Source organism: Pelodiscus sinensis, chromosome 1 (genome assembly GCF_049634645.1).
Source record: "Pelodiscus sinensis isolate JC-2024 chromosome 1, ASM4963464v1, whole genome shotgun sequence".
Lineage (NCBI taxonomy): Eukaryota > Metazoa > Chordata > Testudines > Trionychidae > Pelodiscus > Pelodiscus sinensis.
This window is the reverse complement of record NC_134711.1, coordinates 59,724,478-59,752,032: the sequence shown is the minus strand read 5'-3', so window position 1 is coordinate 59,752,032 and position 27,555 is coordinate 59,724,478. Positions and strand designations below refer to the sequence as shown.

General features: G+C 42.0%; 1 protein-coding gene across 2 annotated transcripts in view; it reads left to right on the top strand.

Annotated features, from left to right (window-relative positions):
- The window catches only part of PPM1H (protein phosphatase, Mg2+/Mn2+ dependent 1H), a 194,880-nt gene extending 178,834 nt beyond the window's left edge, over nt 1–16,046 (top strand). For both annotated transcript variants that reach the window (XM_075930876.1, XM_075930885.1), the window contains exons 9-10: nt 3,746–3,897; nt 15,706–16,046. In XM_075930876.1, the coding sequence (XP_075786991.1) occupies nt 3,746–3,897; nt 15,706–15,853 (300 nt within the window). In that variant the 3' untranslated portion in view covers nt 15,854–16,046. The remainder of the gene's footprint in view (nt 1–3,745; nt 3,898–15,705) is intronic.
- The last annotated feature ends 11,509 nt before the right edge of the window (nt 16,047–27,555 follow it).

The following is a 27,555-nucleotide window of genomic DNA, read 5'->3' as shown; positions in this document are numbered from 1 at the left end:
GCCACTTGTAGATGTATGTTAGAAGCTAAAGGAAAAGAGAAATATTGTGGCCACCCTTAAATACTTGACTTTGCAACCAAATGACATCACAGGCACATGTCCTCATCTTGCTGTAGGAAGTAATATTCTACCTATCTACAAAGGTTTTGGAACGTTTATTAAGGTTTCTCTATTGTTCCAGTATATAGATAACTGGATGTGATAATCATTCTTTGGGTGAGAGCCACATTTGATAACTAACCCAACCGCCTTCCGTAAGATCAGTGTGTCTTTTTCCTTGGTCTGCATACCAGTCAAATAGCCAGTTCATTGTTCATGCCATTGCCCATCCCTCTTAAGTTCAGTGCATCATTGGGTGTCTGTCAGCATCCATCTCCTTGCCATCTTTTTTCAGATTGAACATGTCAAGCTTAGTCTTTCCCCATTGGAATAGTCACTAGTTCCCAAATGAGTCATATTATCTTTGCCTGAGTTTTACCCAAAACCTGAATGTACTTTCATCAAAATATTTGCTCTTCTCAATAGTGTACACTAGAGTCTGCAGAAATATGTATTTTTGGGCCCCTTTTCCAGCTGCATCAGCTATAGATTTGATGGGATTTTACTGCCTTGAAGCAGCAGCCATAGGCTGCAGTCTTGCACCATATGTGTCAATGGAAGACTTTAGTACCAGCAAGATCTGGCCCTTAGCATTTCCTCCCAGTGCTGGCAGGAGGGGATCTGTTACTTTAATTTGAACTTTCGTTATCTAAGTGAGGGAGATGGGGCGCATTTTTTAAAAAGTCTGCTGGGTTAGATATTTTGGTTTTTGGAGTGATTCATTGCTAAGTGGATAATATTTAACATTGAAATATCTTTCTGACTGTGTAAAAGTAGCTGACCTCCAAGAGATCTCGTGTGTTTTGTGTGATGAACATCTCGGCCAATACACTGGGAGTCGAGCTGGTGACCTCAACAAAAAAAAGCTACCTTTTGCACTAAAGAGTCAAGGTTCTATAGTATTGCTGGCTGAAAACACTGCTATCCCCTGTGGACGGGTACAGAGGTACACCCATAACAGTCTCCATAGACTAAATTTACATAAGAATGGCCATACTGGGTCAGACCAAAGGTCCATCTAGCCCAGTAGCCTGTCTGCCAACAGTGGCCAGCACCAGGTGCCCCAAAGAGGGTGGACCGAAGACAATGATCAAGCAATTTGTCTCCTGCCATCCATCTCTAGCCTCTGACAAACAGAGGCCAGGGACACCATTTCTATCCCCTGGCTAATAGCCTTTTATGGACCTAACCTCCAGGAAATTATCTAGTTTCTCTTTAAACTCTGTTATAGTCCTAGCCTTCACAGCCTCCTCTGGCAAGGAGTTCCACAGGTTGACTATGCGCTGTGTGAAGAAGAACTTTCTTTTATTAGTTTTAAACCTGTTCCCCATTAACTTGATTTGGTGTCCTCTAGTTCTTCTATTATGGGAACTAATAAATAACTTTTATGTATTCACCCTCTCCACACCACTCATGATTTTATATACCTCTATCCTATCCACCCTCAGTCTCCTCTTTTCTAAACTGAAAAGTCCCAGTCGCTTTAGCCTCTCTTTATATGGGACCTGTTCCAAACCCGGCCCTTTTCTGAACCCTTTCGAAGGCTAAAATATCTTTTTTGAGGTGAGGAGACCACATCTGTATACAGTATTCAAGATGTGGGCATACCATAGTTTTATACAGGGGCAGTAAGATATTCTGTCTCATTCTCTATCCCTTTCTTAATAATTCCTAATATCCTTTTTGCCTTTTTGACCACCGCTGCACACTGTATGAAAGTTTTCAGAGAACTATCCACGATAACTCCAAGATCTCTTTCCTGATTTGTCATAGCCAAATTAGACCCCATCATACTGTACGTATAGTTGGGGTTATTTTTTCCAATGTGCATTACTTTACACTTATCCACATTAAATTTCATTTGCCATTTTGTTGCCCAATCGCTCAGTTTGGTGCTATGGAGTTGTATTCCTGATAGATTTGGATCGGGAGGTGTACACAGATGAATATTTTTAGTTGACTTTTTTGTGCTCATCTCAAGAGTCCTCACTCAGGCCTTAAATAATAAAGCAAGTGATACATTTTACAAATTACCTTCTCTCCCTTTAGAGTGAAAGGAACAAATAGCCAGGATTAGTTCTGAGACTGACATGATTGTTTCGTCTGTACTGGTTACAATCCCATAAAATCACAATTACACTGAAAGGTCCAAGCATTTTATGTGTGTTTCCTGCTCCTTGACTCCTGACAAGACTGTGTGCCAAGAGAGATTGAAATAACTCTGTCTTCTATCTGTGCCAAGAACGTGTCCAAACAAATTTGTAGAGCACCGATGCTTGCTATTGAAGCACAAGGATAAAGCAGCATGTATGACCAGGTGCACTATTCCCAAATTCTAATACAGATCATCATAGTTTCTTGTCTACCTTGCCAAGGCTGTCACGCATCTTTCAAATTACAGTCATTGCTGGGGTAATTAAAGTGCTCTGTGAGTGGTTCCTGGGGAATTAAAGGAGCAGGCGGTTTGACAGTTGGAATGCAGGTCAGGCTGGAAGAAGACTTACATCCAACAAAAGACTCATTTGAAAAACTTGCAATGACCTTTGTTCATGTGCCGATTCAGTTAACTCTCTGATTGTGCAGTTTAGACAGCTCAGTCAGGAAAGGGGTCACAGGAGGACATTTTATACATAAGATGTCACATTCTTCAGTATCAGGGCTTCAGTATCAGGGCCCAGACTGAGAAGTCAATTCAGGTGGTGGGCCAATGGTGGGCAACATGGTTGGTCAGGGTAAGATGCTGGCGGGACACCAGACAATTTGTTTACCTTGCATCTGCAGGTATGGACACTCACAGCTCCCACTAGCCAGAAACAGTGAACTGCCGCCAATAGAAGCTGCGGGCAGCTGTACCTATGGATGCAAAGTAAACAACTTGTCTGCCAATCTGCCAGCCACTTACCCTGATGAACTGCCGGTTGCTCCCCACGGGTTTTAGGAAAATAGCCTAGTATGGAAGAACCATTTTTTCCCCACTAATAGTTTGATTCCTTAAATTGACTCCAGATCAACAAATCACTTAAGAATATGCTCCGTTCACTTTGTGGAGCCACTCACGTGCTTAAAGTTAAGCATATTCATAAGCTCTGTGTTGGATCAGGGCTACAGAAAAGACTAGGTAGCAAATCCTTGTACACTAAGCACTTCAGAACATGCAATTTATTGGGCATAGTTAATGGGTTCTGGGCAGATAGTGAAAAGAGTTATTAAAAATTCATCAAATAAATTATTAAATTCTTATTTGACCAGCTGCACCAATGATGGAGAACAGCCAAAGTGCAGAACACAGCCACAAGAGGAGAAGGGAGAGAAATAGGTTTGACTGCTTTGATCACTGCTGTCAGCACTACATAAATGCATTAGGACTCAGATGCAAGAATATTCAAGTCTGTTGCTATTCAAGTCAACACATAAGCACCCAATTAAGCACTTTTCAGCGGTAGGGCATGCTATCTTGAATCAGGAGAGGTTGCCAGCTCCAGGAAGAAGTTGGTCTGCTTTGGGGGAGAGTGAGGGAGTTCCATGTGGGGCTTATTTTAGTGCCCCCACCTAAGTTGTTAACTTATGACCAGCATCATCAGATTTTCACAAGAATTGGAATATTTCCTCCGTCATGCAAGCGATTGTCTCTTGTTTTTGGTTTTAGGTGAGAGTCTACAATGTTCTCCAGTATGAGCATGGACCAGAGGATGTACTGATCTTAGCTACTGATGGACTCTGGGATGTATTATTAAATGAAGAAGTGGCAGAAGCTGTCACAAACTTTCTACCAAACTGTGACCCTGATGATCCCCACAGGTTTGTGCTTTTACCAGACAATTATCATTCTGCTGCAGCAAGAATATTTTTTGAAACTTATTCTTTTCCAGAGAATAACATGAAGTGAACAAACCTTTTCTTGTAAGATTTTCTGTATCTTTATGGGTAGATTTGCAGCTTGAAGGCTTTTGAAGTGGAAATATTTAAATGTGTTAAAAACTAAGACTGCTAACTATATAGGGATGGGGCGGGGGGGACTACACTAGGTTGGCATGAGTTCTATTTTTCTCACCTCACTAATGCTAAGTCCTCCTAAGGAATTTAGCAGGACTAGTGCCACAATACCAGCCCAGTAGACAAACAGCTTTGTTGCATGGGAATTTGCCCACCTTGCCCCTTACAGGTTCTGACCATCAGCATCTTTTCCTCAGTGTGGTCACCTGGTGCAGGAACCTTGAAGCTAAATACCATTTTTAGGTGTGCCACTGCTGATTGTGTGCTCAATTTATGATGATGATGATGTTTTTAAAACCAGTCTTCAATAGCATATGTCCAGAGTCGAGTGCCAGCAGCTGGACAAGCTGAGTGAGACTAGGAGATGACAAGGTTTGATTGCAACCCGTTTCATCAATAATAGTCACTGTTTTCCTGGCTTTATCTCTTCTTCCTGGTCAACATTGCTCTTCACAGCATCATATTATCTAGCAATACAAATGTTCCCAAAGAGGTGAATGTCACTTACTCTCCCTTGAACGAGTGGCCTGTCTGTTTTCTTGTGAATTAAAATATCAGAGTGAAAGAGACTTCAGTGTTGCTTCCTAATTCAGGCCCACAGTTTCTGTGCCCAGCCACCCCTCTCTCCTGAGCTGTCCCCTCTCCTAGGTAGCATTTTTCCTCTTATGAAAACTCGCACTGCTATGCAGAAGAGAACAGAGCTTTTTACACCTTTTTTTCCACAAGGGGAAATGGAGGGCATTCCGGGGATATTTTGGCATCCCAATGAAAAATGCGTGCCACTGGCTGAGGAGAATCCATAGAGCTCTCGTTACATTCGACTGTCGGTGGCAATTGGAGTGGGAAGAGAGTAATACAAATCCAAGTGGTTGTCTGAGTCCCTTTGCCCACTGTTATCTTCCCTGTTCTCCCTTTGTGTGGTAATACAGGGCTTAGCCTAAAAAGATGACGACTCATGTGAAGCATTTTCAGATTTGCAAGTGACAGCCGTTCCAGAGTAAATTGCAAACAGTATTTTCTTATACTGGCACTGACAAACATGGAATGTAAAATAGCATTTCACTGCAAGTGCTGGATTGTCAGGTGAATAGATGATTAGCATGAAGCTGCAGTTATGACATTCTGACCTTCACAGCCTCCTGTCTCTGAGAGAAGTGGTAAAAATGAGAGTGTATGGGCTGCTTGACTTCTGTGTGGCTTATTAGTCCCTCAGCTAAGATAGAGGCATACATATATCCTGGGTTTTGCAGGAGAGCCCAGGGCTATGGCATCTTAGAGCCTGCCCTAGAAAAAAGCAGCAGCATATGTGTATGCTGTACAGCGAACACAAAATGATGCTTTCATTTAAAGAAAAAAAAAGTCTAGGGATGTGCCAGCAGAACTGGGAGAATCATCCTCCCTTCTCCTGCCTGTTCCCAAAGAGGTAACCGCTAGCCAAACAGTGAAAATGTTATGCTTACGAGCATTACCCATCCCATTGTAACGGTGGATGTACAGATGACCTCCTCTCTCCCCATTGCTCTGGGGCCAGAGAGGCTGGAGCCATGTGGCCTCCTCCCTGCCTGCTACTCCCAGGGGCAGGGAGGCTCAGGCTGTGCAGCCTTGTCCCTCCTCACTGCTCTCAGGGGTGGGAGGAGAGGTTTGCGGCCTCTTCCCTTCCCACTGCTCCGGGGATGCTGGGGTACACGTGTGTGCTCTTCCCCTCCCAGTGGTGGGGGGTGTGCATGTGCTCAGCACACTGCTCCTCTCCTCCCTGTGGTAAGGTCAGGGTCTCAGCATAGGGGGCCGGGCTATCGGTGAGGCTGGGGGCCTGCCTCCCCCTAGAAACTTCTCAGGTCTTCTCAAATACTCTCTGTGACTGATGGACTCCTCTCCTTGTATAATAGTATAGTAAAATGCACATGGGATCTTTTTAGGGGAAAAGGCAATACAAAATATTTATTGAGAATAAAAAGTAGCACACACGCCATCCCATTAATGTTATAGTTACCAGTTTCTTACTCACATCAACCAAGCCAGCTAAGTCGGGTGTGAGAGAAGAGCCGGGCTTCTGTTGTCCAGACCGATGCTGCGATCTTAGGAGGATGAAGACCCAAAGGACCATTCGAGACACCCCATCTTTTATAGGAATCCCTTCTCATGCAGATCTATAGATTCTGCTGCATGTTGTAATCAAGTGACTTTGCAACGTGTTAATCTGGAGATTCTTTTTGTTGTTTTTTTAATATCAGTCTGCTGTCAATTTTTCTGGGTGTTCTCCCACCCTGGTTTTGATGGGTTTTATTATTTTTACATGTGCTTGCTTCTAACTTCCAAGTTCCCAGTCTGCCCCTCATCCTGTCACTGAAAAATAGGGGCACGTTTGATAGTTCCTTTGTGCCTCCAAGTCTCCAGCCCCTCCTCTGGCCATCTGCCTGCTGTGCTGGCCTTCAGACCAATCTTTTTTTGAAACAAACACTCAAGTTCTTCATTCACACGAACAAAAATGACACAATTGCTTCACACCAGCAAGGATTACATAGTTGCTTTTGTAATAGCAGATCTAGTGCAAAATATTCTAAGATTAAAATAATTATTACTATTACCAATGTTTCCATAATAGAAAAAAACATTCTCATACCCTTAAATTAAAGAAGAAAACGATCCTACTGGGAAAAGGGTGACAGTAGTGATAAATAGACCCTTCTGTCCTGTTCCTGCCTTAACATTAATAACAAACACAAGCAGCCTGCTTGATGCATCTTTACAAACAGCACTAGACAGTTCCTTTCTGCGAGTCAGAAAGAAAGGCTGTCAGGTTACACTGAGACACATGACATTGCATAAAGCTACATTTTAGCTTCATGGCTATTCTAAAAAGCTCCCATAATACATAGTGACAATTTGTCTCTTCTAGAAATCCATTTTTAGAGGAGTTGCTTCCTGGATCGCTCAGCCTGCCCACCTCTCTGGGACTTCGTTCACCCAGCTGTTACTTCCTCTCACCACACTCACCCGCCTGGTGCTGCCCTTCTTATTTTGGTTGCTTCTTACTCACGAGTAGTACCTATATGTGAGCACATAGTACTAGTGAGTGCTGATTCTAACTTGCCTCAGCACTGGGAAGTATCTGAAAGCCATGGTGGAGGCAACTGCCAGTCACATGGATATCCAACCCACCTGGATCATGTATGTCACTGAATCAATTCCCTTCCATTGCAGGGGCCTCGGGCACTGCTGCAGGTCAATCCCTCCTGTTCTCTTCGAGTGGCACACCCGTCTTCCCTAGGGCTGTAATACTATGATCTAATTTTGGATGTTGGCAGTGGTGTGGAGGAGACTAAATGGCATTTATTTGCCTATGAAATGCAGGAGGTCAGACTAGATGATCTGATGGTCTCCTGTGGCCATGAACTCTATGACAAAACACTTGTAGCTCCCAGTGTAGCTGCCTACAATCACCCTATTCATTCCCTATTGGAAAATCTGAGGCACATTTGCCTCTAGCTGGATAGCCAGGGCTACCTAGTAATTATACATACCTCAGTTAGAAGTGGGAGTTGTCTGCATAGCTTCAAATGATCGGGGTGACCCTGCCAGTCAAAAAGCAAAGAGGAAGTCCCTTGCTGGTGAGAACGTACTGATCATCTGTCTGTGAAGCACTACTGCACCATGGGCAGACAGAGCAGTGTTGACCATTCCCCATCCTAGAGAATTTTCCTGTAAGTTCTCTCCTCTTTTCAGGACATGATTCTACTTTCAACCGTGCAGAAATATGTCTGAGGGGCGGGGGGGCAAAGGGAGGAGAGTGTGAAGATCTGGGCTTTGTGTGGTGGTCAGCTTAGAAATGAGTTTCTTGATCGTTGATTTCCCGATTTTGACATGGCCGCCATTTGTATTTAAATAAGCTTTTCCCAAACTTTTTGTTACAAACTAATAAAAACTTATAATCAGTAGTAGGTATGTAGTGGAAAGAGGAGGACGCGAGGAATCAGTTCGATGTCCCAGAAGGTGTTAGGCAACGTCAGAGGAAGAATAGACAGGGAATACCCAACAGAGCTTTGAGATGCCTCACCTATTTGATAATGTCGCCAAACACTATATTATTTAAAATTTTATCCAGGGCATTTCAGTGTAGCTGAGATCACCCATTTAACATTTATGGCCAGTTTTTCAATATCCAAGTTGATGACCTCAGCAGTGCTATCCCAGGACACACATGTACACAGAATCATGAATAGCTTATTGTAAATTAACAATGGAGAGGAAACATGGTCCTAGAGCAGTAGTTCCTGACCTGTGGTCTGCAGACCCCTGGTGATCCGTAGTGGTACTATAGGGGGTTGCGGAAAGTCGGGAGCTGAGAGGCTCCGTACCGGCACCCAGCAAGTCCCTCAGCCTGTGCTGCTTCCCGAGTGGGCTGAGGGATGTGCAAGCTGCAGGCACGACTATATTGTTTGGAGGGTCTGTAAAATTTTAATTGATTGAAAAGGGGTCCCTATGCTGGAAAAGGTTGGAAGCCACTGATCTAGAGGGTAAGTCACTGGACTGAGGTCAGATTTAATTTCTGGCTCTGCCACAGGCTTCTTCTGAGAGCTTGGGCAAGCCACTTTGCCTCTCTGTACCTCTGTTCCCCATATGTAAAATAGGAGTGATAACCCTTCCTCCCTCCCTCTCTGCCTGCCTCATCTTGTCTGATTTTAATAGATTCTGGGCAGAGGCAGTCTCCTGCTACATGAGCATACAGCAGCTAGATCAATAGGGTCTTGCACTCTTAGGGACTGCAATCATAATACAAATAAAAAATAATAGTGCCCACCTATCCCAGGAGTTGACTATTGACCAGGTCTAATCTTTCAGTCATTCAGAAGTTAACTTTATTTTTTATGACTATGGCGCTTAAGGGTCCTACTCATAGATCAGCACAACAGTGTGGTAGATGCTGTACAAAATCAAAACATAAATGGTGACAGTCCCTGCCTCAAGGGGGTTGCTCTCTAAATGTAAGACAAGCTACCACAAATGGATTTAGACAGTTGCAGGAGTACAAGTAAACCATAAAATAATATTGCTCTGCATGGTAGGCACTGGTCTGTGCATGCGAACAGTCTGATCATTGTTAAGATTTGTGTAGGTAAAGGAGAATTTTGAAATGAGATACAAAGGCAGGTAAGGAACTAACTTTTGCCGCACTTTATTTTTGTATTTTGTATCATTTTTGTTTTGGCACTAAGAATGAAAATTCTTTGTTAAATGTGATCAATGAGTTAGCAGAGTTAATTAGTAGAAGTTATTATACAATATAGAAAAGATTAGAGAATTTAAGAGGAAAAGCAGATTTTCTGGGTCTGATTGTGATCCATCTAACATGGGTGTAACACCATTACATTTAGTGAGGTTACTCCTGATTTTTTCCACTGCGAGTCACACCCAAGTCAGGCCCTTCTACACTTAAGGCTCAGAACAAACACATTTATTAGTGTTTGGCTTGGAGTTCTATGAATGGACAGCTGACGTGAATGTTAATTTGTTCTTTTAAGTAATTTTGTGCCAGATCAGTTAGGGACTTATAAATAGTAGTGGCAAGGCATTTTTCATGCCAGCTTACAAGACGTAATTAGAACAGTCTTTTATATGGCTTACAATGATATTTATGAAAATTACCTTGCAGAATTGCTCTTGCTGCTTGGTTATAAAGAATATTTAAAGGGCTTAAAGTACTGTGTAAAAGATTTTACCTAATTACCTCACAGTAGTCCAAATGAGGTATTGCTAATGGATTTGTGATTGTATAGCAGCCCTGACTATGAAACAGTGTCCCATTCTTTAGAGTAGTCAATTAAGGAGTGATCTTGCATATTGATCACTTTGCAAAAATGTTTAAAATGATGTTGCCAGCAAAATTCCAAGTCATTTGATAAGTTTAATAATGGAGTCTATGGAAAATTCATCAACTTTAATTTTTAAATGACTGCAGTGTGGAAATGACCCTTTGGCAAATATGCATGAGTCTTGTGTTACTTTTCACATTGTTGTTATAATAAGAACCTCCATATTCAGTGAGATCAGTGATGCATCTAGCCCATTCCCAACAGTGACTAATAGAAGTTTTAGAGGAAGATTCAGAAACACTAAAGTAGGTAGTTATAGAATCATCTGTCCACAAAAATGGTTTCTTACTAACACCTCTTAATTAGAAGAGAATGGAGAAGACAATGATGGAGTTCAGTGTCATGTTGTTTCCTCATATGAGGCTGGTTTATACCCTGATGCATGACAGTTTACATTCTTTTCAAAACTCTTGGATTTTGTTAGTTAATGTTTAATATTGGAACTTTGGATGTCTGTTACCTATCTAAATGAATAATTCTTTTTGCATTATTATCGTAAAGATAGGCCCAACATGCAAAATACCTGTTTGTGCTTTTCCTAAAATGAAACAGGATTCAGGTTCTAGTCCATCCCATTACAGAAATATAACTTACGATCCAAGCTTTCCGGTGTTTCAGGCATATTTTGATTTGAGGTTTTTGTTCTATCTTCTCTCTAAAAACTATGGCAGTACAATCACATGGAAAGTGTGATTAACTCATGAAATAAACTGCAAGAGATTTACATTGTCATGTGGTACTTGTCACATTGTGGTCATCATCTGGAATTTCTTCCAAGCTCTGTGGCTGAACCTGAAGGCTTCACTTTATTTCAAGGGTCTATTAGACTACTAGAACAGGCTCTTCATCCTGACCCCACTGTGGTATATACCACTGGGCTCTGACCGAGGCACCCTCCTATATGTAAATAAACCCACTAATATTTTGCTCTCCTCTGACTTGCCACACAAGTGAAACTACCCAACTGTGTTACTCATTTTAAGCAGTGAAATGATGATGAGAAAGCCTTTTTGAGGCAAAAGGGAAGGAAAACAGAAGCAACAGAGTACAGACTGAGATGTAAGACTCCACTTCAGGATTGTTACTTGTTATAGCTGATGCTCTGGAACTCCCCAGACCCGATGACAAGCTCCTTGGGGGACAAGGACCTTACACAGTGAGACATGAAGACAGTAGGGAAGGTTGGTCACTTTGTGGTTTCTAGTAATGGCTAACCAGTGGCATGATGGAGTAAGGAAGGTGGAGAGGGATTAATATTGACACAAAATGAATATCCCAACTGACTCGTTTCTTGTAGGAGTTGTGGCAGAAATGGGCCTTAAAAGGGCACATGAATTATGAGTGGAAGATGGCCTTTGAGATCAACTCAGGGAGTACAGTCCATGCATAGGGATCTGTGGAAAAGAGTGAATGGAGAAGACAGTGATGGAGATCAGTGTCATGTTGTTTCCTCATGTGAGGCTGTTACAGCTTGGGCATTGCAGCTGTGCTGCCTGATTGCTACTTCGAAAATATTTCCTTCTCACCTTTCCTCCTTTTCTTCCCCTCGTCCATCCCTCTCCCCACACTGTGGGGATAAGTAGGCTGTTGCTCCACCTCCTTTGTGCTTGGGAAGCAGCCCATGCAGGCCACACAGTTCTCTTTGCAGTACTCCACTGCTCAATGCTGAAAGCTTCAACAAAAAGGAAAAAAAATACACAGAAGTTGCATTCCAGTGCAGTGTATCATTGGGGGAGAAGTGGATACTTTAAAACTGTTTCAGCAGTTCTCTAATGCTGGCTTGACAGTTGAAACCCAAGTTCACCGTGTTAGTGAATAAAGCATTCAGTACTGGCCTGCTGCTGCTATTCATCTCCACTTGCCAGAAACTCGCCCATCTCCTCTGGTGCCCAGCTGAACAGCAGTGCTGTAATTCCACTCTACATTGGAGGAGGAGTGTGGTGCTGCTTTACTGTCTTTACCTACTCTCTTTTTTTAACTTCAGCGCCCTAATTTTCTTGTGATCGAAAAAAAAAATTTTTTTATCTGAGGAAGTGGGTCTGGTCCACGAAAGCTCATCACCTCATAAACCATCTTGTTAGTCTTTAAAGTGCTACATAGTCCTGGTTTTTGTTTCTAATTTTCTTGTGTATTTCATAGTCTGTCTGTGTGAGAATCACTGGCTTATTGAAGGCTTTTGTAATCTTATCATTTCAGAACACCACTTTAAACACGAAAGCCCTTGAGCTTTTATGCAGGAGTTTAAAAGCAGTGCTGACTCCTTTGTGTTCTTGAGTTGTGGGAAGCCCCCTTGTGAATTAGGAACAGGTGAAAGACAAACTTTCCCTTTCACTGGCTTGCTGACATTTTCTTTTCCTACATTCTGACAATAATTGAAAAATCCTTAAAAATACGCTTCTAGCTGAAACTCGGTTTAGTCGCTGCATGTCTGATATGAGGTCTGGGTGTGCCATGTGGAATATTTTTGTTCTTTAGCCTTCCATCTAATGTTGATGTTGGGAAGCTGAGGTGTATGAATGTGTATTTCTGTAGAAAATGAAATTTTGTGTTGTATTATTAGGGCAATAGAGTCACTGCTTCTTGTTATCTCCTCTCCAAGTTCTTCAGGGTCTTCACTTTTGAACAGACCGTGGCAACTGCAGCATCCATGTGTGTGCGTCTGAGAGAGTTCATGCCTATTTCATTTCTTCTCGACTTGTGTAAAATGACCCTTGGGCCCTTCTCTTACCACAGAATAAATCTCTTGCCAAAACTAGTGAGACCTAGAAAAACTTACCAGTTTCTCACCCACATTACCAAAACACACAGTTCTCTGCTTTTAATCCAGTTCGCTTTTGACATTGAAAATTGGAATGTAAAGAAAGGCTCAATCTCCATGTACTGCCTAGTGACGGTTACACTGCATTTTAAAAATCCCTTTCAACTGCTGAGTCATTGTGCAGTGTCTTTTAACATATCTTGGAGGGTTGAGATACCAAAGAGTGTTAAAATTAAAAAACAGTAGTGACCCCCACTATTCTGTTGTTTCTTGAGTACTCATTCTTAGCCAGTTACATACAGTCTTGTTTTCTGTTTCAAGCTTTGTACCATTAAATAATTTATTCTTGGCTTATTCTAACCTCAAACCCTGGAACAACCATCTTTTGTGTAATGAGCCTGCTTGTTTTCCTTAGAAGTTATAGTGCATTCCCTGGAGTGCTGCCCTTTGAACTGCTTGGGGCCCTCATCCTTGTGTTTTGTGGTGTTAAAGGAAAGGATCCCTCACAGGTGGAGGGATAACCTTATCTGACATCTGTGGGGTTTGCCATGATGCCAGAGTGTTTGGATCCTATTGGCTATATATTTGGGCCGGTGTCTGGTACTTAATTTATTATACGGCTCCTGGATACCAAAGGATAAGTATCTGCCGAAGGATATGCATCTTATCAAAAGTTTTAAATGAAATATAATAAATACCAACACAGTGTTTTATTGCTTTTCATGCAAATGTTTGTCTACCATTTCATGGGGGAAAAAATATAGATTGGTGGAATATAGGTATGTGAACAAGTTTACTATCCGATAAACAAATGCTAGTTGATACACTAGTTGATTAGTCACTTCCCCTGCGCCCCACCCCCTTGCTGCCTTAGAAGGAGGCAGCAAGGGTGGGAAGGAGAAGATGCTTCAAAGCGGCAGAGCCACGTGGAGCCTGGGGCCAGACCCTGGGCTGCACACAGTGCTGCCCCTTTGAAATGCTGCTGACCCCAGGCTCCAGGCAGCACTGCTGCTTTGAAACACTGTGGGGAGCCTGACACCGGGCTCCTCACAGTATTTCAAAGTGGCAGCACCACACGGAGCCTGGGGTCAGCTGGAGACTGCTGCTTTGAAACGCCACGGGAGCACAGGGGCAGTGGGGGATGCTTGAGTCCCCCGCTGGCCCCGTGCTCCGCACAGCACTTTTGCCTTTGAAGTGTAGCAACAGCCCTGGGGCAGCCTTATCCACTAATCCAATAGTTGATTAACCAGTTAATCTAAATTTAACATCCGTAGTGGAAAATGCCACCCCAGCCCCAAAACATGCACACTCATCCTGTTGCTCCTTTCTTGGCAGAAGCAGCTGGCATTGAGAGGAAACAGGCATGACAGTGCATATCAGCATTGGGAGAGCTTTGTGGGGAAAAAATGTACATTGTCATTCATGGAAGTGTGGATCCAGCTAAATCAACTAGGGTTAGTTGGGATATTCTTCGTGGTGAATATTGCATTAAGACTGGAGTTAGTGTTGAGCAAGGATTCATGCTGTAAAAACAACACTACTAAGAATCTAGAAGGCATTGATGTTTCAGAGTGAGGGCAAAATATCTAAGAAGTTATAAGTGAACTCTTTTCTCTTGGAAATGGAAGTGTCCTGCACGCATGCTCCTATGCCATCTTAATCTTCAGCAACGTAGAATCAGTCCTGTCAAAATCCCAAGTTAGCCATGTAGGGCTTTTTTTTGTGATCTTCCTCTGTGGCCTGCAAATGTTTTATTGTAGTGCAAACATGTAGGCCTTCCTATCTGAGCATGTCATCTTTGAACTGATATTTCAGTTATATGCAGTGGTAGGGTAGTCATGTCAAATATTACAGAGGCAAGGCATGTGAGGTTGGTAATGTGTTTTGTTGGACCAACTTTTGTTAGAGAGATGAGCCACATAATGCTCTTCCTGCTTTGGGATCAGAAGTTTTTCTCTCTCTCTCGAACAAAAGTGGTTCAATAAAAGGTAGTGCCTCACCCACCTTGTCTCTCTAACATTTCATTTATTCATGTTGGCCCTGACCTGAGTTGTGCTAGAGAATCAAGTAGAACAATATCTGGACAAGGTGAAAACTTGATGATGTGCCACCTTTTAAATTTCTCACCCCCCATACCAGTGCCCATTGTTTCTCAACTGTTTCATGAAGCTGGAGTACAACAAATGTCTGCAATAAACACACTGCAGCTCAGCTCCATAGAGTGCTGCTCTGTTTCACAGTTTTGTAACTTAATGAAATGACGAGCAAATATTTGCAGTGGAGTAAGCACCTGACATCTGAGTTTGAAATGGTCTTTACTGAATTTATGAATTTGTAGAGATTGCTGATTTCAGTAATGTGATTGTACAACCTCTGTTTCACCAGTTTTAAAATAATTATGATGATTTCAAAAATCGGAGTCTGTCAGTGGAAACTGACAAGTCATCCTTTGGATTGTATCTTTGGCTTTGTAACCAACTCACTATGTGTCATTTACTTTCTTTGCCATAGTATATCAATCTGTGATGTGGGTATACTACTATCTAACCTTCTTCAAAGAGGTATTTGACACTTAAGGTCAAGGTTTTCAGATGGGAGTTAATGATTTTATTTTTGGGAGCTCCATATAAGACCTCTTACACAGGCCTAATTTTCTGAGGGATGTTGAGCACTTTCTGCAAATCAGGTGACCTTAAAATATGTTGAGTTGGGCACCCAAAATCACTAGTCACTTGTGAATAACTTGGCCTAGTGCATTCGCATTTTTAAAATGCCTAGTGATTCTCATTTGAAAAGTGCAAAATAATTCTTCTTAGTAGTCAACACTGATTCTTTGCTTGCTGCTGAATGGCATCTGACAGCTTGTCTTTGTGTCTCAAAATGTAGATCTCATGAGTTGCAAAAACGTATTTTTCATAATGCTAGCAGCTGTGACCTCTGCTTGTTCTATTTCTGCCGTGTAACGGTGCTCTTCTTTCTCCACAGGTACACGTTAGCAGCTCAGGACCTGGTGATGCGAGCCAGGGGAGTGCTGAAGGACAGGGGCTGGAGAATAGCCAATGACAGACTGGGCTCAGGAGATGACATTTCAGTCTATGTCATTCCTTTAATACATGGAAACAACTTGTCATGAGAATAGCTCTGACGATGCTGGGAGGGTGGTCTTTTTAGGAGGAGCCTTTGAAAAGACATGATTTTCAGATCTGACCAGGACAGTTCTGATTGATGTAAATTAATCTAAATTCATGCTGGAAGGGGATGTTTCAGTCCAAAAGGTGGAGCTCTGCACATATTCTGTATGTGGTTAAAGGTATCTCTTAAGCTTACACCTTCTCTGTATTAATGGTTTTTGGTGCTTAAAAGGAATGGAAGTTAAATGCTGCTAGTATATTATGGATTGATGGTTCCCTGTATTGTCGCTCCAGGTGAGGAGCCCATTGTAACCTGAAACAGAACTTAATCTTTTTCAGTTTTACCATAAGGCTTGGAACAGGCCATTCTCAGTTGTGAAAACAGATATTGGGATTGAAAGCCAGTTGGCTCTCAACATCCCCAAGATGACTGGTGTCATTTCTTTGGGATCAGTCATTTAAAAAAGAAAGTTAAACCTGATTCTGACATTTGGCGTTATTGGTCATTAAGAGTAACTGTCATTTCTTTTCCCTGAAGAACTTCCAAAAATTGTACGTATCTGGTTGAATTCTTGTTTTTCCCACTTAAACCTCCTTCAGAGCCCTCTGGACATTTTACAGCACCTTATTTCACGTGTTTTGGTGGCAAAGCCAAGGCTCTCTTTGTGACTTGGTCTAACTCACCACAGCCAAGCCATCTGAAAATATTGCCCCGACAAGTAGGGCACATTGTGTTGATATAAGAATAAATCTTGCAACAGGAATTGTTTGTCCAGATTTCCTTTGCTGTGTAACCGAATCTTGACTTGATGCAGAGTTTCTCTGGAAGCCAGGGTTTCTCTGGGTAGATCTGTGCTTCAGCCCAGGTAAGGAGTCATGTTAGCAACACTTGAGCTAGAATGCTAAAAGTTGCAGTAGCAGCATCTCCATTTGGGCTGGAGCTTGGGCTCTCAAGTCTAAGTGGGCTAAGGAGGCTGAACTCCAGCCTGAGTCCAATGTCCACATTATCTTTAGCACTCTATTGGAGACCAGCCAGGGCAGCTTGCTCCCAGCTGGAGAGTAGACGTACCTTTTAGGACCTGAGACTTTCAGGGGCTGGTTCTGTCTGCTTTCTTGTGCATCCTGTTGACAAGATTGCTGAACAAACAGCTTAGCAGCCAGTGTTCAGTAAATGTATTTTGTCTTCTGAGTTTGTGTTTCATTGGATGTCTATGGTAAATGTTATTTTTCTTGTTATTAACCCAGAAACATGGATAGAAACCACACTGAAAAGCCTTTCCTGTTTGTCTCTCTGATTCACCATAAAAGCCCTCTGCCCTGTCCCCATCATCAGATACCAATGATCAAAGTGGCAACTCGCTCATAACTCTGCATCCTTTGGTACCAAGAGGTAGAGGGTTAACGCAGGTCCTGGGCTTGCTTGGTCTCCTCTAAGAATTGTATACACTTGGTAAGAAAAATAAATAAGATACCAGCACAGAAGCAACAGTGCAAGAGGAAACCAGGCAAACTGTAGCCATAACCCATGTTATGCACTAACTGATGATGTGATTTGTTGCTCCTGCAGCCATACTCGTACTAGCCTTCATCTAGCTCATTTGGCTAAAACAGCAGTGAGCTTCAGCAATGCATGGGTGTGTCCAGAGATGCTAGGACTGCCTATGAGATGCCCACACTGCTGCATCTTCACTGTGATTAGGACCTGTGCTATCTAGATGAAAGCTTGTGGGGAGTATGGCTCCAGAAGCTGCAAAGCACACCTTGGATTACAGCGCAGATATAGGTGCAATTACTGTTCCATAAACATAGACCTCCTCCCTTCAGCGCCAGAGATTTCAATCTTTTTTATTTTAAAGCTGCTAACACAGAGCTGGGCCCACATGTCTGGGGAGCCAAGTTCTGCAGAAATTGCCCCCTAGCTGTGTACTGCTGGAGATGCTGATTCTGGTTCGTTAACAAAATTGGCTATCTGGGAAAAAATGCAGCTGACGCAATCCTAGCAATATTGGAGAGCAAACTAGACACTTCACAAATGTTAAGTTTGTCCCAAAGGAGAAAGTGCCAGCTTTAACAAGTGAATGCTATGTCCTTTGCATCCCTGCGGTGGTCACATTTTCTTCTGGACAGGACTGGCCTTGCAGCCTTCCATCTGAGTCATTTACTATGTGCTACATAAACAAGGGACGGTGTGTTTTCAGTGAAACGCAACAGGTATTTAGTTCAATCCATTGCATTTACAAGTGTTACTATGCCACATTAATGTGCAAGTACAGCAATTCCAGTGCAGCAGAACAGCCGACTTAAAAGCCCCTCTCTGTAAATAGTAAGTAGGAGATCCAAACTAAAAAGAAGCAGTGTGGAGTGGATAGCTTGGCTCATACAATCATACAAAACTAAGAGTATGATTGTAGCCTGCAAACTGTTCCATGGAGTCAACAATGCCTGCATGTGATAACATTGCAGCAAACAGCTGTTTCACAGTCTGGAGCCCGCATAAATCAGCAGCATATCCGCTTTAATATTGCTGTGCTTTACTTTTTTTGCCCTTACCTCTTTTTCTTCATGCAACTGGAAAGTGATGTGCAGATTTGAAATCCCACTGAGTCTAGAATATTTTCTACATAACCCCTCATATGCTTTATATTTCAAGCAAGAGCTTTTTCCTCTTGCACCTATTTGCTTTCCCTTTGTTTGACCTAATACACTTTTACATGTACTTTTTCATGGGTTCTGAGCTGTGTAGTCCACAGTGATTGTCACCTTAAATCAGGAGGGGGAACAATGGCAAATCCTTTGGAGTGGTACTAACAGCTGGGAGTGCTGGTATATCTCAAGATAATGCCTGCGGTACCCACTGTGAACCTGATGGATACAAATCCAATGCCAGCATGTTATGCATGATTTTAGTTACAAACATGGTACAGATGCCATCATTCACAAGACATGAAGAAAGATATTGTAATTGAAACTCATTCATCTGCAGTACAATATGTGACTCTGCATTACATTGTTAGACTATTACTGTCCTTAAACTGCAAAGGAAAATAATGTACCTTCTCATTTAACAACATTTTTAAAACTAACCCAAAAAGTGTTTGGCAACAACAGCAAGGTGCATAAACCAAAAGAAGCAAAATGACTCCTAACAAAATCTTCCCAACATTGCTATTACTTTGTGAATTGGCCTCAGTAGGTTTTCTTGTGGTTTTTATTATTATTATTATTATTTATTATTTATTTATTCAGATTTGAACCACAAATCACCTCATCCCTTTGCAGCTCGCATGGCTAGATCATGTTGTTCTGGCTTCCAAAGCACTTCCTGGAAAGGCTAAAAGCACCTCACTCTCATCCCTGAGAGAGAAAACAGACTCTCGAGCTCTGTGCAAGCAATTACAGTCAACCCTTTGTTTCAAACTCTGAGGATATTCTAGTTTAATAAAAAGCTTCCCAGTCAAACGTAAATTTACTGTCATTGTGCTGGGTGTTTGACCTACAGTCAGTATAAATGCCTTCTTACCACCACTGTATAGCATTCTATACTTTTAAAAAGTGATGGTTTTAGGAGGTAGAAGGGTATTTGCAGGGGGAGAGGGGAATATTGAGTACATATTGTTTAATCAGAGACTCTTGCTTCCCTTTGTAGATTTCAGCATATTACAGGCCACAACAGCAAACATTTGTGAAGACAAGTAAAAAGCTTGGTAAATTTTCTTCACGCCCATCACCACTGTTTTATGGATGCCATTTTCCAGTGAGAACATTTTGTGCTTTAAAGGCTCTACTTCAGTAGGAAGGCAAGTTCCTTTAGGATAATGAATCTCAGTCCCTGCTCTCCCAATACACACATGCATCCAGTATGCAGCATAACTCTCATTGTGGCAGGATATTTGGCATGCAGGAATTGGCTTGCCTAGGAGTGATCAGCTATGGTAAATCCTGCTGTGTTGATTAATAAATCTGCTTCACAGTTTTGTCCCCCTCTAACCAATCAATGCTGTTTACAAAATCAGTCAAGTCGTCAAATCATAGACTAATAGAAATTATATATGGAAGATAACTAATAAACCACCTAGTCCATCTCTTCAAACGTTAGATAACTCCCTAAAGCTTTTCCCATATGCTTCCTTGCTCCAGTCTTAATTTAAACATCTCAAGCAAAATGACTTCCTCCATTCTCTTTTGAAAACTATTCCATTCACTAATACAGCTGCCTCTCAAACTTTCTCTTGTCTATGAAGGCAAAATATTCCTTTGATTAACTTAATGGAAAGCCCAGAGATTTCATTTCTAGCACGTTTCTTTTGGTAACTAACAAGAGTTACAGTCCCTGAGTGAATACATAATCATAGCAACCCAGAGAGTTCATTGGCAATAGCCTATGCACCAGAAGAGAGAAATTCATCATAAAAGAAAACTGAATGCAACAGACTGATTGTGTAAAGCAAAAGGCAGGCCATAGGACTGACATGCAACTATTTACATGGTCAAATGTGACTAACCAGGGCTCTAAAAGGGCTCTGAATTACTGTAGTAGCTATGCCCTGTCTCCATGCTGATTTGAAGCACAATTACAACATCTGGAAAGGCCTTTGCTTTGAACTGTACTTGTACATAGATATGGTTTTAAAGGACACTACACTACCCAGCCTACTCTGTCATATTGTCATATTTGTTCTGACTTTTTTTTTCATGTGGCATCACAGTTTTCATCCAACATGAATTCCAGACTCTGGTATTGATAGTTCTCTCTACAACATGCTAGATGTGTAAATAACTTTTTTTTGCTGAATAGCTCTTAGATGTATATAGATTAATGTGGCAATCATACAGATGGTGACCAAACAATGCTGTAACTGTGCTGCTCCTTTCTACCTGTTATGTACTTGAAGGAGGCTCCCTTGACAACCTCCACTTTTTTTGTTCTTCCATGGGTACTTTATTTTTTTTTATTTCAGTAGCCCCACTTTCCTCTTTCCTTCATTGGCCGAGTGAGCCTATTTTGAGGAGTGGTTGATTATCTAAGATTTGTATAGTCCAAAAAACCAAGAATCTGTTGGATGAAGATGTTTTGGACCAATGTACTTCTGCTTTGTGACTGTGAAATGTTGTTACCTTTTTTTGTAACAAAAAATGTTTAGTAAAGGGATATATTTTGTGGAAGTTGGGGGGGGGGGGTTGAAACTTTTAAGTGCAATGAAAAAAGGAGGATACTGAAAAAATGTATGCACAAAGAAGTTTTAAAATAAAACTTTAAATTATATATATATATACACACACACACTTTATTCTGACTATCATTGGAGATTACTATCTCACATTCCTTTACTAGCCAATTATCATCCACAGTAATGTTTATTTTTAGCATGCTGTGTGTATTACAATGGGTGGGATGATTTGCTGACACTCTCACATCCCAGTGGAATTTAGGGCTCTCCTGTGAAGCAATGGCATGCTCATTGGCATCTATGAGACACAATCTGGAAGCGTTTCTCAATGGCTCTGAGATCAGTGAGCTATGACCTGACACAGTGGATGATCCTGCAGAATGTTCAACCATCAACTCAGTTTATGGCAAGTGCAAAATGGTATCAAATGAATATGAAAATTAGAAGTGACTTTTGAAAATTGTGACTACTACCCTGGAGGCAACCTGGAATTGGGGTACCACTGAGCCCTCTGTCACCAGCCTGGGCTCCTTCACTCATTGTGAGGCTGAGACAGGCTGCAGTCTTCTCCAAGACTTGCAGATATACAGCCATACAAAAACAGGGACATACCAGCTGCAGTTGCATGAATGATTTCACTAGTCGCTCTTGAGTCCACAATAGAGAAGTTTCATCCAGTTCTCCAAGTTCCCCAGCTTGGGGCCCCTGAGCTGTACCATCTTAACTTGCACTGGTCAGGCTTTAGATGAGGGCATTACCCAGTCTGCCCTTCCCTAAGTGTGGTGAGGACAATGCACCAGCCCCTGTTATTGAGCAGATTTCCCGTTGCTCTTCAACCAACACACTTTTAGGTGAAAAATATAAAACAATGTATTAACTACCGAAAGATAGATTTTAAGTGATTTAATAAATGTACAGCTCAAAGTCAGTTACCAAAATTAAACAAAATTGAAATTTTAAGTTCTATACACTTGCCAGGACTTGAATTAAGCAATGTCACACCCAGGTGGTACAGTTTGCAGCCGTGCTGGAAGGGCATAACAAATGGGATGCCACAGGGATCCTTTGACTGGTTCTGTTCAGTATCTTTGTCAATAATTTAAATGATGACAGAGTTTAACACTTGAAACGTTGCAGATGATACCAACCTGGGAGGGGTTGCAAGTGCTTTAGAGGATAAAATTATAATTCAATAGTTTCTAGACATTCTGAAGAAATGGTCTGAGGTAAATAGTTGAAATTCAATGAGTAAATGCACTGTACTCCACTGAGGAACAAATCAGTTGCAGACATATAAGATAGGAAATGACTATCTAGGAAAAAGTAACATGAAAAGAGATCTAGGGGTCACAATGAACCACAAGTTAAGTATGAAGCAGCACTGACACTGTTGCTTTAAAAAAAAAAGCAAGCAAATGTCATTCTGGGATGTATTAACAGGGGTGTTGTAAGAAGCAAGAGAAGTTAAATAATTCTATTCTACTGTGTGATTAGGCCTTGAGTCAAGCTTAGTATCTATTTCTGGGCACCACATTTCAAGAAAAAAGTGAGACTGGTGACGGTCCAGAGAAGAGCGACCAAAATGATGAAAGGTCTAGAAAACATGAGCTATGAGGGAAGATTGAAAGAACTGGATTTGTTTAGTCTAGAAAAGAATAATGAGACATAACAGCTTTCAAGTACTTTAATTTTTCTTCCTTCTGGTAGCAAACTTTTTTCTCCTTGACCTCTGATGATAGGAAGTTTTTCCTAATGCCCAACCTAAACTTCCATTGCTTCTTGTCTTAACTATTAAGGTGGTGGAATAAATCGACAGGGAGGTTGTGTAATCTCCATTATTGGAGATTTTAAAAGCAGGTTAGAAAAACATCTGTTGGGCATCAGATGCTTGGTCCTGCCATGAGTGCAGGGGGTTGGCCTTGATCACTTCTTGAGATTCCTTCCAGTGCTATGATTCTATTTTTCTTTCCCACCTGGGACCTTCTTCTCTCATTCAGTCTTCTCTTGCAGACATGTTTCTAGATGTTGTGCCGTTAAACAGGAGTAAGATTCCATGATAATATCAACTTCCTCTTTTTATAGCTTCTTCCATATGGTGGGAACTACATTGTGCCAAGCAAGTCCACAACAGTTTGTGAAAAAGTATAGGCACAAGATGGAGTCTAGTATCACATGATATAGTCACATGCCCTTGCATGCTTCAATGAGTCATAGGAGCCATTACTCATATACTAAGTGAAGCAGCCACAGGAAAACCCATCAGGTAATGCTAAGCTTCTATGGCCTGTTGTGTTTCTTAATGGGCTATCACCTTGAATGATTCTTCCACAATGTGATGGCAAAACTGGCTATAAACTGCCTTAAATACTGGTACATAGTCAAAATTCATAACTTCAGCTACAATGACAACACATACAGTTTAACAAAACAAGACTTTAGATACCTTCGATACCTAATTATATGTTTGGTGCAATTATATCACCATTGTAAATATGTGGGTGCTGGGGTATAGTTTTGGGGCATAGAATGGTACAAAAAGGCCACATATTTTCAGGAACGGTCACATTCTTACGACTCGTGAGCATAAATTCTCAGTTTACATAATCCAGAGGTAATTCTGATGCTTCTACTAAACGAAACAAGTGCATACTTGAGTCGCAAAGGTGAAGAAATGTCTATAAGATTCACTAGGTACATGGAGTAATGTCATCCTCAGCATCCATGCCAACTAGTGCCCAGGGCACTATCCATGCAGATCACTTGCTGTGAAATGCCAGCACTTAGGTGCAAGACCAGCTTTTTATGTGTGTGTTGACATTTTCCAGGCAATCAAACCACATACGTTGTTACATGTGTAAAGAGAATACCCCCCAGACAGCTTACTAAATTAATAATTTTTTTCATTGTTCTCCAGTGGATTAGTTACACTAAAACTTAACTCGGGGTACCCCTAATATAGGGTTTCTTCATGCTATAGGGTGTGTCTGTTTTACTCTTTATAATGTGTACCATCCTTGGTCGGCACAGGGCTGGCGATGGTGCTTTCTAAAGGTACAAATGAGGGATCAAGCCTTTCAACTGGGGGAGAGGTTCAGTGAGCTGCGCTTTAATGTAAAAGTGCTACATGAAGCTCGTATGCTGCAGTTTGGCACCACTGGTCTATAGGATGCAAAGGCAGGGAACTAAAGAACATGAAAACATATCAATGTCTTTCCAAGTACAATATTTTAAAATGAATATCCCTATAGTGGGTCTATTGCTATCCCCTCAGATACAGGCTAAGCTATGTCTGAGTGTGCTAGTGTAATGTACTTGCTATTTTAATTCCTTAGGAATCAGGTAACATTCACAACACAGACCTAAAGTAACAGTTTCTTACGATATTTCCTATATATAGCAAACTAATGTTTGGCACCCTAATTTATTCTTGCTACTTTTAAAGAATGTCATCAATTAACTAAGAAAAGTAATGCAAGTGGTAGCATTTTACTGCGTTTTTCCTAATTACTGAAAAACAGTTAAAAGCCTGAAAAATTATATCTTCTTAAATACGTTCCTGTGCTAACTACTTGACATTTCTAGCACGAGACTAGATTGCAACGTTTATTGATTCAAGGTCTACTCTAGAACTGTAGAAGGAAGAGTGAATAAGCTAAAGTTATTGTACATCCTGTTTTTTTGGAGAAGGAAAAAGGTGGATTTTTTGCAAATCAATGGACAGACAACTGGTGTCATGAGAGCCGTGGAAAGCCCTAAGGAAGAGACTGAAAGAACAACTATGTAGTTCTAAAGCAAGATGAATAAGAGGGAACATAACAAAGGTATAAAAAACAATGGTGCAGAACAGCTCATCTGGGGGCTCTTCTTTATACTACCTGACAATAAAAGAACAAGACGCATCGAATGAAATTAAGATGGGACAAATTTAAACATGATCTAAGGAAATGTATTTTTACTCATGGCATAATTAATCCTCAGCTCTAGGCTGTGCTGTCACCACCTATGAGGCAAAGAACTAATTTAGGTTTTCAAAAGGATTCAGCATTTGTACATCTACATTTATGTAAGACATATTAAGGCTATAAACAGTCATGCTTTTATATAGTCATAAACTAACAGGCTGGAATAAGATTGAGAGAAGATCTCTTTGTAAACTCGAACACATGTCTCTTTCACCAACAAAAAGCTGGCTGATAAAAGATATTCCCTCACCCATCTTGTCCCTTGAAAGCCATTCTCCTATATGGGGATGTTAAAACATAATTGTCCAGTCTTTAAAGAAAGCAAATGTGACTGATCTTTCACTCCTAAATATTTATTCCCTAAACTAAGCAAGAACTCTCAAGATTTTCGTCAGCCTTTTTCTGTTTTGGGTGGTGTTCCCTAAGGGCAGTAGCATGAGCTATGTCAGGAACTGAAGGCTGGTCCCCTTCCTAATGGTCTCATTTCTCTTCTGAGTTAATCAAAAGCTTCTGAGTGGTGGATGCGTTAGTCTGTAACTGGAAAAACTTAAAAAACAATGAATAGTCCTGCAGCACCTTAGAGACTGTGACGGGGTGTCGGAGTAACGGGAGGGGAAATCCCCTGAACCTTGCACTGATGTGGTGTTTTGTGCTAGTGCCACGGAGCCCTGGAGGCTGTGCCTTGGCTGTTCCATGGCTGCCGCGGGTGCATGCGCAGCAGCGCCCCGGGACAGCTTACCAGCCGGCAAGATGGCGCCTGCACCGGCGTCCCACAGTAAGGGCGCCAGCTTTAAGAAGCAGACAGCCCCACTAGGAAAAGGGGAGGGGGCAGCAAGCTGGAGGCAGGGGGGTGATGGCCCCAGCAACTAGAGCGGAGCCAGGCAGGTGCAACGACTCCTGGCAGTGCTGAAAGAGTTGAAGTGACCCCCACAAAAGGGACAGAACAGCGCCAATGAGGGGAATGATGGGAAGATCTCCTCAGCAGGTAACGGCTCAAGGCCCCAAGAGGAACGGTGCCCTGGAGGCCAATGAAGGGCAGTGTTAGCTATATGTCGACAGAATTAGGAAGGATGTCTTAAGGACAGCCTCCCGAGGGTTAATTTAATAACCCAACCAATCCACAAGGGATGGTACTTAAGGTAGCGACCCGCTACTCCGTATCTGATCACCAGAGAATGTCAGATCTTAGCTAATAAGGCGCGTAAAATAAAAACGTGAGTCTGGTTTTAAAACTGAAAACCACAAGACTATATTATGAACAGATAGAAAATTTGTCAACACAATACCTCAAAACAACATACAAGGGGGCAGTCCCCTTTACACTACATGGACCAGGAGGGGAAGTCCCTTAAGATCCCTATACCTACACAGAGTCTGCGGCGACGGAGACGATTGATGTGATGCTGGCGACCTACGACCCTCGGGCTAATTGAAAGCCTTCAGGGAGGAACTACCAGGTGTCCCTTGTCGGATGATCCTGTCGCTTGGCGACCTACAATCCTTTGGCCAATTGGAAGCCGCAGGAGAGGAACAACCAAGGTGATCCCTCGAAGTACAGGTTGAGTTCGGTGACGGTCGGTTCAGAGGCTTCACGGAAGGTGGTCTCCGGATCCTCTTCTCGCGCTTCGGTAGCGACCGGAACAGGCGATGGAAGCTAGACTCTATCCTAATCCTATCCTAACCTTAACCTAAAATAAAAACCCTATACTAATCTCGACGCACCCGACGTACAGACTCGACGACGGCCGACATGCGTGGACCGACGCAGCCTGACGTACAGACACGATGACGAGATCTACCTATCTAACCTTACCTAAACTAAAATAATCTAATTAGGAGAACTGACCTTCCATCAGACTCCTTGAAGAAAAGAAAGATACCTAGAGTTCCATTATAAGCATTATAGGCTGTACAAGACCTCTTTCACTCTCTTTCGCTCATCTAAACTTATTCCCGACGAACGAGCGACACCCTGATCCCGGGTTAAGCCCAACGACCAGAACGAACTGATGCTAGGGAAGGGCTTTTATATCCTCCGCTCATGAATATGCATGAACTATAAGGTTTTAAAATGATTGGATGCCAAATGATGCACCTTGGGCATGGTACAAACTGATTGGATATTGGGAATGCTTATGAATATTTATTATGTAAATGGCAACTAACAGGTGAATGATGTTTTAAACTTTAACAGTCACCTGTGGACGTGACAGAACGTTGGACTTTAATGGAAGGTACCAAAGACATTCTAAACTCAAAATGGAGTTTTAGACTTACATTAGACCTTTGCACTTATTCAAATAAATCTGCATCTTGATATTTCTGCCTTACAGCAGGAAGTGGCCCAGGACAGGGTGGAGAGATACCCGCAGGTTGGTGAGTTTCAGAGACGTCCCCACCGACTGAACAGGAGGCCATTGCCCTTGTTTGTAGGGTCTTGGGCTGAGACCCAGAGAGAGGGAGGGCCCAGGTCTCCTTACCCTCCCTGCACGGGGGGGGGCCATGAACTACTAAAGGAAAGTGCACCAAGGACAATAGGTAGACACTTAGGACGTACAACTAACTTGCGGGTGA